The 12,285-nt window shown below is 41.6% G+C and overlaps 1 protein-coding gene across 1 annotated transcript in view; it reads left to right on the top strand.

Annotated features, from left to right (window-relative positions):
* The window catches only part of decr1 (2,4-dienoyl CoA reductase 1, mitochondrial), a 61,902-nt gene extending 49,912 nt beyond the window's left edge, over positions 1 to 11,990 (top strand). Inside the window, exons 5-10 of the mRNA XM_070886641.1 lie at positions 1,512 to 1,659; positions 1,947 to 2,039; positions 4,870 to 4,969; positions 5,898 to 5,970; positions 11,507 to 11,653; positions 11,898 to 11,990. Of these exons, the coding sequence (XP_070742742.1) occupies positions 1,512 to 1,659; positions 1,947 to 2,039; positions 4,870 to 4,969; positions 5,898 to 5,970; positions 11,507 to 11,653; positions 11,898 to 11,990 (654 nt within the window). The remainder of the gene's footprint in view (positions 1 to 1,511; positions 1,660 to 1,946; positions 2,040 to 4,869; positions 4,970 to 5,897; positions 5,971 to 11,506; positions 11,654 to 11,897) is intronic.
* Positions 11,991 to 12,285: the final 295 nt, after the last annotated feature.

Genomic DNA, 12,285 nt, shown 5'->3' with positions numbered 1-12,285 from the left:
AGCCCGGCGATGTGATGGCAATGTGCCGGAACTTCAAATCGGCGATGTGTGGGCGATCAGTTCGGCGAAGTGAGCCGAAACTTGGGGGCTTAATTTTCCGGCGATGTTGAGGCCTGAGTTTCCACTTTTTGCTCAAAATGGGCAATAGATGTCCGTTTTGGGTGATGTGAAGTGGAAAGTCTAGCCAAAATGTTGTGATACACAAGGTATCACAATTGTATGGGACAGACTCGATGGAGCAAAAGATCATTGCCCTGTCAGTCATCGTTCGTTCGTATAAATAAGTTGTAGCTGAAATTCCAGTTTCCTATTGTTTGAATGCATCAGTTCATTGCTATTTCTCATTTTTTTCTTTTAACATCTGCAAGCTATTCTTTGTTCTCTTTTAAGAGGATTCATTATGTTCTGTGTGTAAAATGAAAGTCTCTCAATCACTTTAAAATGATTTATAAAAACAATCAATTTTGAGCAATCAGCAATTTTGCAAAGTATTTTGAAAACCCCAAGAAAGCATCTGTTGTACCTTAGGATAAACATTTTGGACAGTTGAATATATTTTAATTCTGGAGCCTTGGTAATGATCAAGGTTCTTTATACTAATAATTCATTTAGTGGATTACCATTTGTTCCACATGCATATGACCTCAAAATGATTTTTTTTAAGTTTGAAATCTTTGTAAAGTGAATTCACCGAAGAAGTATACTACCAAATTATGGCTGTCTATGTCATTTATTTTATCCAGACAGACAACTCAATAAACAGCACCCACAGACCTCCTCTATCAACCTTTTTGGTTGCTAACCAGTGCCACAGATGCATTTGAATTATGTAGATGAGGTGATCTTGCAATGTGTTTGATTTCCATTAAAGCTGTCCGTGTGATTGGTCTGTTCAAAACATAATTTTTAAAAGTCAATAATGACTGAGAAAGGGAAGAGAAAATATTACTTATGATCAGTCTGCAAAAGAAATCACCAAAGATAAATCAATTGGGTGTACTAACATAGGTTATACTTCAGCCCTCACCCCACACCAGCTGTCCAAAAGGTTTACTAGCTGCTGGTGCCAGATGCCTATAGCGCCTCCAGCATGTCATGTGCTAGGTGCCAGGAGTGCCACTCGATTATTTAAAGAAGTTGTCCTTAACGTTATTCGATAAGGTTAGCTCAGTGAAAGGGCCACATGGAATGCCCACAGAGCAGAGTGTGTTTACAAAATTCAGATTAAATTTTTTTTTGATGTGTGGTCCCTGAAGCACCCTTTGCAAACGAGTGCTAAGTCACTTTGTATGGCTACAGCTTAATTTAAATGGAAACTGAGGGCTTAATGAGCCTAACGTGCAGCATGCTCTTAGCCCTCAAAGTACCTGCTGAATAGGTGCCGAGTAGGCCTCAGTACCCAATTATAAAAGCCCCGGAGCTCCAATCAAGAAAGCATTTTGATGCTGCGGGCTACATTATGGCATAAGTTTTACAACTTTTTAATGCAATTTTCTTTCCTTTCATACTAGGTTATAATAAACAATGCTGCTGGAAACTTCATCTCACCCTCAGAACGACTTTCTGCTAACGCTTTTAAAACTATTACAGATATTGTTCTTAATGGTACTGCATATGTAACTCTAGAAATTGGAAAAGAATTGATTAAAGCAAAAAAAGGTGAGGGAAAAGTTTTGTTGTTCAAAAATCTCATGTATTCCAAGAGAACAGATTGACTTTGACCAACAGATTACAAGATGGTCATTTTGGCTCTGGTAGTACTCTTGCCTCTAATTCTGAAGGTTGAGGATTCAAGTCTCACTTCAGTACTTGAGCCCATAGTTTAGGCTGATACTTCAGTCCTACATTATTCGATCAGTCTGTAAACTGAGGTCCTGCCTGCTTGTTCAGATGCATGTAAAATATTCCACTGTATTTTCTGCTTGCATATTTTGTTTTAATTTTAGTGATGTGTATTAATGCAAAGGATGCCAGTGCTGGGATTGGAATGCTTTCTTCACTTTTATCAGCTATTATCAACATCAGCCACTTCAGGACAGGTATAGCATACCCGGTAGCAAAGTAAAACATCCTTGGAGTATAATTTTGAGTGTGCAAAATAGAGAACATAATTATTTTCTTGTGCTCTTGTAGCACCTGCTCACTTGTGTAATGTAGCCAAGTTTGCTGATGATACAAAGATGGGTGGGAAAGCAAATTGTGAGGAGGACACAAAACATCTGCAAAGAGATATAGACAGGCTAAGTGAGTGGGCAAAAATTTGGCAGATGGAGTATAATGTGGGAAAATGTGAGGTTATCCACTTTGGCTGTAAAAATAGAAAAGCAAATTATAATTTAAATGGAGAAAAATTGCAAACTGCTGCAGTACAGAGAGACCTGGGGGTCCTTGTGCAGGAAACACAAAAAATTAGTATGCAGGTACAGCAAGTAATCAGGAAGGCAAATGGAATGTTGGCCTTTATTACAAGGGGGATAGAGTATAAAAGTAGAGAAATCCTGCTACAACTGTACAGGATATTGGTGAGGGCACACCTAGAGTACTGCGTACAGTTTTGGTCTCGTATTTAAGGAAGGATATACTTGCATTGGAGGCTGTTCAGAGAAGGTTGACTAAGTTGATTCGGGAGATGAGGGGTTTGATTTATGAAGATAAGTTGAGTAGGTTGGGCCTATACACATTGGAGTTCAGAAGAATGGGAGATGATCTTATCGAAACATATAAGATAATGAGTGGGCTCAACAAGGTGGATGCAGAGAGGATATTTCCACTCATAGGGGAGACTAAAACTAGGGGACATAGTCTCAGAATAAAGGGCGCCATTTAAAACTGAGATGAGGAGGAATTTCTTCTCTGAGGGTTGTAAATCTATGGAATTCTCTGCCCCAGAGAGCTGTGGAGGCTGGGTCATTGGATATATTTAAGGCGGAGATAGACAGATTTTTGAGCGACAAGGGAATAAAGGGTTATGGGGAGCGGGCAGGGAAGTGGAGTTGAGTCCATGATCAGATCAGCCATGATCTTATTAAATGGTGGAGCAGGCTCGAGGGGCCTAATGGCCTAATTAGGGGCCTAATTCTAACCAGTCAGAATCAGGGGAAGTCATAACGGGGAACAAAGAAATGCCGGACCAATTGAACAAGTACTTTGGTTCGGTATTCACGAAGGAGGACACAAACAATCTTCCGGTTATAAAAGGGGTCGGGGGGTCTAGTAAGGAGGAGGAACTGAGGGAAATCCTTATTAGCCGGGAAATTGTGTTGGGGAAATTGATGGGATTGAAGGCCGATAAATCCCCAGGGCCCGATGGACTGCATCCCAGAGTACGTAAGGAGGTGGCCTTGGAAATAGTGGATGCATTGACAGTCATTTTCCAACATTCCATTGACTCTGGATCAGTTCCTATAGAGTGGAGGGTAGCCAATGTAACCCCACTTTTTAAAAAAGGAGGGAGAGAGAAAACAGGGAATTATAGACCGGTCAGCCTGACATCGGTAGTGGGTAAAATGATGGAATCAATTATTAAGGATGTCATAGCAGTGCATTTGGAAAGAGGTGACATGATAGGTCCAAGTCAGCGTGGATTTGTGAAAGGGAAATCATGCTTGACAAATCTTCTGGAATTTTTTGAGGATGTTTCCAGTAGAGTGGACAAGGGAGAACCAGTTGATGTGGTATATTTGGACTTTCAGAAGGCGTTCGACAAGGTCCCACACAAGAGATTGATGTGCAAAGTTAGAGCACATGGGATTGGGGGTAGTGTGCTGACATGGATTGAGAACTGGTTGTCAGACAGGAAGCAAAGAGTAGAAGTAAATGGCAGGCAGTGACTAGTGGGGTACCGCAAGGTTCTGTGCTGGGGCCCCAGCTGTTTACACTGTACATTAATGATTTAGATGAAGGGATTAAATGTAGTATCTCCAAATTTGCGGATGACACTAAGTTGGGTGGCAGTGTGAGCTGCGAGGAGGATGCTGTGAGGCTGCAGAGCGACTTGGATAGGTTAGGTGAGTGGGCAAATGCATGGCAGATGAAGTATAATGTGGATAAATGTGAGGTTATCCACTTTGGTGGTAAAAACAGAGAGACAGACTATTATCTGAATGGTGACAGATTAGGAAAAGGGGAGGTGCAAAGAGACCTGGGTGTCATGGTACATCAGTCATTGAAGGTTGGCATGCAGGTGCAGCAGGCGGTTAAGAAAGCAAATGGCATGTTGGCCTTCATAGCGAGGGGATTTGAATACAGGGGCAGGGAGGTGTTGCTACAGTTGTACAGGGCATTGGTGAGGCCACACCTGGAGTATTGTGTACAGTTTTGGTCTCCTAACCTGAGGAAGGACATTCTTGCTATTGAGGGAGTGCAGCGAAGGTTCACCAGACTGATTCCCGGGATGGTGGGACTGACCTATCAAGAAAGACTGGATCAACTGGGCTTGTATTCACTGGAGTTCAGAAGAATGAGAGGGGACCTCATAGAAACATTTAAAATTCTGACGGGGTTAGACAGGTTAGATGCAGGAAGAATGTTCCCAATGTTGGGGAAGTCCAGAACCAGAGGTCACAGTCTAAGGATAAGGGGTAAGCCATTTAGGACCGAGATGCGGAGGAACTTCTTCACCCAGAGAGTGGTGAACCTATGGAATTCTCTACCACAGAAAGTTGTTGAGGCCAATTCACTAAATATATTCAAAAAGGAGTTAGATGAGATCCTTACTACTAGGGGGATCAAGGGGTATGGCGAGAAAGCAGGAATGGGGTACTGAAGTTGAATGTTCAGCCATGAACTCATTGAATGGCGGTGCAGGCTAAAAGGGCCGAATGGCCTACTCCTGCACCTATTTTCTATGTCTATGTCTATACCTTTTAGGTGCAGCTTTTCTATCGATTACTACCATCTATGCAGAGACTGGATCAGGATTTGTGATGCCTAGTGCCTCAGCAAAAGCAGGAGTGGAAGCCATGAACAAGTGAGCAATAACACATAGGCACGGATTTTACGGTCAACGCTCACCATTATTATGGAGTAAATCAGATAGCAACTTCTGGCGTAATCACATGCGTAGTAAATCGCAAAAAGCTGGAAGTTGCTGTCCAATTTGCCCTGCTCCTCCACAAGCTTCACGATATCCATACCTCACCATTAGACTTTGCATTGAAATATATGTAAGGGCATGAATTTGCAGTATTTGCCCACTAGATACCCACTAAGCATGCCAGAAAAAGTTTGGGCTTGTCCATTCAAGTATAAGTTAATTTTTAATGACATGATGTATCTTAATTATTGCCAAACAACTGTCTGGCACTGAAAATTTAATTTTATAAGTGTGAAGTCTCCTTCCTTTAGATTTTAATTATTGGAGATATTTTTAAAATTAAAATTAAACATTTTTTTTACTGTATCTATTTTATCTTTCTCAATCCCATCTTTATTTGCCTCTTTTTATTTCACTTTATTTTGAATGATTTTACTTTGATTTGAAATATTCTAACTAACTTCCTGATTTAGACTCTGCGTGACTCAGTGAGGATTCTTTAATTTGGTTGGTTGAAGAGACACACTGTTGCTTACCCAGTTCACACAGATCTACTGTAGAGGGCGCTGCGCTATTTCAGATGCCCGATGACCGCTGCTCAAAAACCCACGCAAAGTCTGGGAAGCTGTAAGCGAGCGCTGTTCGTTTACCGCTGACAGTAAAATCTGGGCCGTAGTGTTGATGTCTTTAAAGATTGATAGACATAATAAACATACTGTAAATTTCAGATGATTTTTACTTCCTGTAAAATATTTTTTGTTCATTCCCAAGATACAATGATTAATTCAAAGATAGTGCTTTTTTTTCTCAGCTAAGGCAGAAATGTTACAAATCTATTTTTTGTTTTTGTTTAATATTACAGATCACTTGCTGCTGAATGGGGTCGATATGGTATGAGATTTAATGTGATTCAGCCAGGACCTATTAAAACAAAGGTATTGCTAATTGGGCTTAGAACAAACACTGTCTGTGAAATAGCCATTTAACATATTTCTTATTCAAGTCTTTCTTAATTGATTTCTTATGTTTCTCCAGATTGCAAAATCTTTTGTGTACATTTATTTTGTTAGCTTGATTCTGTTGTCCACTGTATTCACATTCATTCTCAGTAACCTAAAGGTTAAAATTAGTTTAATAATATAGTATCAGCAGTTAGTAATGATATATTATTTAGTTCCTGGGAATCAGGATATATAACTTTTTTGACTATTCTTTTTCTAGAATTTAATTAGAAATTTAATGATGAAAATTAGTTTACAGAATTCCACCATCATCATCATCATAGGCAGTCCCTCGGAATCGAGGAAGATTTGCTTCCACTCCTAACGTGAATTCTTTGATGGTTGAACAGTCCGATATGAGAGCTACAGACCCTGTTACAGGTGGGACAGACATTCGTCGAGGGAAAGGGTCGGTGGGGCTGGTTTGTCACGCGCTCATTCCGCTCCTGCGCTTGGCCTCTTCATGCTCTTTGCATTGAGATTCGAAGAGCTCAACGCCCCCCAGGATGGACCTTCTCCACCTCGGGTGGTCTGCGGCCAGGGTCTCCCAGGTGTCAGTGGTGATGTCGCACTTTACCAGCAAGGCTTTGAGGGTGTCCTTATAACGTTTCCGCTGTCCTCCTTTGGCTCATTTACCATGAAGGAGCTCCGCATAAAGCAGTATGATGCCAGAGTCTCGTATCTGGCATGCGTACTATGTGGCCTGCCCAGCGAAGCTGATCGAGTGTGGTCAGTGCTTCAATACTGGGGATGTTAGCCTGGTCGAGGACACTGATGTTGGTGCGCCTGTCCTCCCAGGGGATTTGCAGGATCTTGCGGAGAGATCGTTGGTGATATATCTCCAGCAACTTGTGATGCCTTCTATACATCGTCCATGCCTCAGATCCATACAGGAGGGCGGGTATTACTACAACCTGTAGACCATGAGTTTGGTGGTAGATTTGAGGGCCTGGTCTTCAAACACTCTTTTCCTCAGACGGCTGAAGGCTGCGCTGGCGCACTGGAGGCGATGCTGAATCTCTGCAACAATGTCTGCCTTTGTTGATAAGAGACTCCCAAGATATGGGAAATGGTCCACGTTATCCAGGGCCGCGCCGTGGATCTTGATGATTGGAGGGTAGTGCTGTGCGGCGGTGACAGACTGGTGGAGGACTTTTGTCTTACGGATGTTAAGCGTAATGCCCATGCTTTCATATGCCTCAGTGAATACATTGACTATATCCTGGAGTTCGGCCTCTGAATGTGCACAGACGCAGGCGTCGTCCACATACTGCAGCTCAACGACAGAGGTTGGGGTGATCTATGACCTGGCCTGGAGGCGGCGTAGGTTAAACAGCTTCCCACTGGTTCTGTAGTTTAATTCCACTCCAGCGGGGAGCTTGGTGATTGTGAGGTGGAGCATGGCGGCGAGGAAGATTGAGAAGAGGGTTGGAGCGATAACGCAGCCCTGTTTGATCCTGGTCCGGACGTGGATTGGGTCTGTAATGGATCCGTTGGTAAGGATCACGGCCTGCATGTCATTGTGAAGCAGGCGAAGGATGTTGACAAACTTTTGAGGGCATCCAAAATGGAGGAGGACGCTCCATAAGCCCTCATGGTTGACAGTGTCAAAGGCCTTTGTAAGATCGAAAAAGGTCATGTCTAAGGGCTGGCGCTGCTCCCTGCTTTTTTCCTGCAACTGGCGCGCTGCAAAGATCATGTCTGTTGTGCCCCATAAGGGACGAAATCCGCATTGTAATTCTGGGAGGAGCTCCTCGGCCACAGGGAGAAGACGATTGAGGAAAACTCACGACATCTTTTCCAGTGGCTGAAAGCAGGGAGATTCCCCTGTAGTTGCCGCAGTCGGATTTGTCCCCCTTTTTAAAAATGGTCACAATCACTGCATCTCTCAGATCTCCCGGCATGCTCTCCTCCCTCCAGATGAGAGAGAAGAGGTCATGTACCCGCGCCAACAGTGCCTCTCCGCCATATTTTAGCGCCTCAGCAGGGATTCCATCCGCACCCGTAGCCTTGTTATTCTTAAGCTGTTTTATATGGCATTGGCATTTGGCTAGCCATAAAGCCCAAGTAGAAAGACAATAAAGGGGATTAAAATGATAACAACACATGGACTAAATATAGCTCCACCTATTTTCCTCTGCTTTGTGCCTAGGAAATAGGCATAGCCAGGGTATACAATTGAGGAAAATCAACCTCAGTATTCTCTAGATCAAGAAACAATTGTTATTTGGCTCCAAAATAGCTCCATTTACCATTCCTCCAAGCATTTAGCATCAGCAGAAGAAAATTTTTTGCCATGTCCCTCAAACATGCTCTCAGTACCAAGCTTCTCCTTACCTTTGCCTTGTTGGGTGAGGGTGGACTCAGCCCCTCTCACACGATGAGAACAGCCGCATACCAATGACCATGAGTAAAAGTGAATTTATTTCACACAACATCATTGTGGTAATCCATGCAACTGACTTTAGAGCTAATCAGTCAATATGTGGAACTGTAGAGTTACAAACCAAATTAGATACTTGGTGGACCTGAGATTTAGCTTCTTGCTTGGGATTCAGGAATTCAATCAAAACGAACAAATGGCACTGATTTTTGGGAAACCACGTGGAAGAATCATCAAAAATCTTCAGCCTTGCTTGTCACCTTTTTGGTAACTCCTGGACTCAAACTGGTCCAAACCATTTCAAACTTGTGGGCTGGATGAGGCCGACTTATTCCATGTTGAAATCCATTGTTTCCAAAACTGGAGAGATGTGGACAGTTCTTTGACTGCAGCAGCACTTTACATTGGTAGAACTTGAGCTTACTTATGCCAGGTACACATAACTCAGGTACATATCGATCAATAATTTGTATTGACCCAAAAATCTATACCGAATGCTGCCAACAAAGCTTCTCCTGCCTGTGGAACTTTACCAGACAGGTGTTCCCTGGGTCTCTTTTAAAAAAATATATAAATGTCCAAATATAAAGCTACTGATCACTAGCTAAATGAGGGTTGCTGGAGTGTGCATTAGGCTATGGGAAATCTTTAATTTTCCCACTGATACTTCAGTACAATTCCTTCAAGTTTTTCTGTCCTTCACAAGGGGCATTTGTGAGACCTCTATCCTTATTATAGTTGTCTCGTTGCATACTGTTGTCACCTAATTAGGAAGTGCCTCTTTGGGATATTTTTTTATCTTCAAGGTATCTATTAGTTACCCATTGGATCCAACCTAGAGTTTGCAAGATTCAGTCGTATGAATATTCCTTCACAAGAAGTCAAAAAATGGGCACTGTAAGCTTACATGGCCACTTTTTCTAGGCTTATTGGCAAGCTATGAACCAATATTTTGTGCTGAGAAACCTGGCGTGTATCTTTTCACCCAGTGAACAGAGGGAGATTTCAGTTGTAATCCTGTTGTGCCACAGGGGCTGAACATTAATGGGATAAGTATCCCTTTCCGGAAAACAGATACTCTCCTTTTTGGCTAAGGTTTTGGTCACTTCTAATACCTACTTTTGCTAAGTGTCCACTTTTTCCCATCATGCCTCTGTGAAGCACTTTGAATCATTTTTCTACATTGAAGGTACTACACAAGTGTACGTGGCTGCTCTTGAAACTAATGCTTTTGGCATAATTACCCAAACACACTAGCAACCAGCACTTGAAGTTACCTAAGCTCAGGACAGAAAAGGTTGTCTAACTGAGCAGAGTTTAGACTAATATAGCATTTCTGCAACATGTTTGTAATATCACCAGAAAGTAATCCTTTTGTTTGAGTGTCTTAAGCTTTCACCTGTGTACCAAAAATGAACAGTCAGTTCTACCAAGGTTTTATAGTGGAGCTGAATGTCTTGGGATTTTAGTAGCTACATTAGATTTTACAAATTACTGAATGTCAACTTCAATAACATTACATTTAGTCAAATTCCTACTGGTCAAAGCTGAAGTTTGAATATGTATCATTAAACATCAAACAAACAGTTTTATACTGCAAGAAAATGCCCGGAGTTTAGAATCTCAATTGAGACTGGCACCAGTGTTTGGAAATCTTTATAAATTATTAATCCACTTGGTCAATGAAAAAAATTATGTCAAAAAGATTTCTTAAAAAATGTATTAAAGTTGGTCCTTAAAATTATTTTGACCTTGAGGTGATTGAGCAATTAGGAATGTGGTCTGATCTTTATGCCTGTTAATCTTCTATGGTAGCTTTCAGAATCCATATGCATTTAAAAAAACTAATGTTTGAAATTTTCCGGAGTGTATTAATAATCTTGGAACAGTTGTATTACCAAATCCATATTTGTAAATTTTAAAGCAGGAGAGTTGTCAGCTTAGAGCAGAGAAGGTTGAAAGGAGATTTGATTGAGGTGTTCAAAGTCATGAGGGATCTAAACTGAGTAGGTAGAGAGAAACTTCCTAATGGCAGAAGGGTCGAGAACCAGAGGACATAGATTTAAGGTGATTGTCAGAAGAATCAAAAGCGACATGAGGAAAAAGTTTTTTACACAGCAAGTGGTTATGATCTGGAATGCACTGCCTGAAAGGGTGGTGGAGGCAGATTCAATCGTGGCTTTCAAAAGGGAATTGGATAAGTACCTGAAGGAAAAAAATTGCAAGGCTACGGGGGAGTGAGACTACCTGAAGTGCTTTAGCAAAGAGCCGGCACAGGAGTGACAGGCAGAATGACCTCCTTCTGTGCTGTAACCATTCTATGATTCTAGTGGTTATGATATTGGACTAGCAAGCAAGACATTATGAATTCTCTCCCACAGGTGCTGCCTGGCCCGCTGAGTATTTCCAGCATTTTCTGTTTATATTTCAGCCGTGGCTCAGTTGGTAGCACCCTCGCCTCTTGAGTCAGAAGGTTGTGGGTTCAGGTCCTACTCCAGAGACTTGAGCATTTGCGATTGACTCTTAATGCCCTTAGAGCAACTAGCGATGGACAGTAAATGCTGTCTTTCCAGTGTCAGTCACATCTCGAGAACAAATTTTCCATTCTATTTTCCTAAACACGATTGTTCATTTGCAAGGATTAATGTAATTTTAATAGATTTCCCCTTTAGGCGAGGTTTACAAATGAATGGACTAATGTATCATAACAGTGCTGTGATCTCATAAATATGTAAGCTACTGAAGCAGAAAAAGATATGAAATGGTTAAATTTTAAATGTTAATCAGAAATCTTTATGCTTTCATTTTTGAATTGTTTATCTTCCAATCAGATCAGTTTTCTTTTTGTAAGCCCTGCATAGACCTTGGGCCAGGTAAACACTGAGCATTAATGGCACTGTGTTTAAAAGCTACAATATGCTAAAAATGTTAGGACTATTATTTATTTTCTTTATTTACATCTGGAATAATTATACTTCAAGCGAGAGCTAAGAATGTTTTTTAATTAAATATGTTGTGACTTTCAAATTAAGTTTGCCTAGTCAGTTTTTAATATATAGAGATTTTAATTGAATTTTCTATTTTTAGGGTGCCTTTAGCCGACTTGACCCAAGTGGTATGTTTGAAAAAGAAATGCTAAAGAGAATCCCAATGGGTCGCCTTGGTACAGTGAATGAAATTGCCAACCTTGCAGCCTATCTCTGCAGTGATTATGCTAACTGGGTTTCAGGAGCAGTAAGTTAACATTTGGAGTACTCTAGTTGTTTGTTTAAAGCACGTTTTCTTAATAGTATACCCACAAGTGCCATGCATTGATTATCTCCAACAAGAGAGAGGCTAATCACCTCCCCTTGACATTCAGTGGGGTCACCATTGACTAGAAACTCAATTGGGCCAGCCACATAAATGCCATGACTACTAGAGCTGGACAGATGCTGGGTATTCTGCAGTAAGTGGCTCACCTCTTGATTCCCGAAAGACTTTTCACCACCTTCAAGACACAAGTCAGGAATATGATGGAATAATAAGCTGCAACACACTGAAGAAGCTCAAAACCTTCCAGACAAAATAGTCACTTGATTAGCATTCCATCCGTCATCCACTCCCTCCACCATCAACGTACCATGACTGCAGTGTGTGCTATCTATAAGATGTACTGCAGCAAGTCGCCAAGACTTCTTTGGCAGCAGCTCCCAAACCTGCAAACTCCATCACCTAGAAGGGCAAGGGTACCAGGTGCATGGGGACACCCTCACCTCCAAGTTACTCACCAAGTAACACACCATCCCAACTTGGCCAGATATGTTGTTCCTTTATAGTCGCTGGGTTAGAATCTTTGGATTCTTTACCTGACAACAGTGTTGGGA

This window comes from Pristiophorus japonicus, chromosome 1, assembly GCF_044704955.1.
Source record: "Pristiophorus japonicus isolate sPriJap1 chromosome 1, sPriJap1.hap1, whole genome shotgun sequence".
NCBI classification, from domain to species: domain Eukaryota; kingdom Metazoa; phylum Chordata; class Chondrichthyes; family Pristiophoridae; genus Pristiophorus; species Pristiophorus japonicus.
This window is presented reverse-complemented; position numbering and strand designations above follow the sequence as displayed.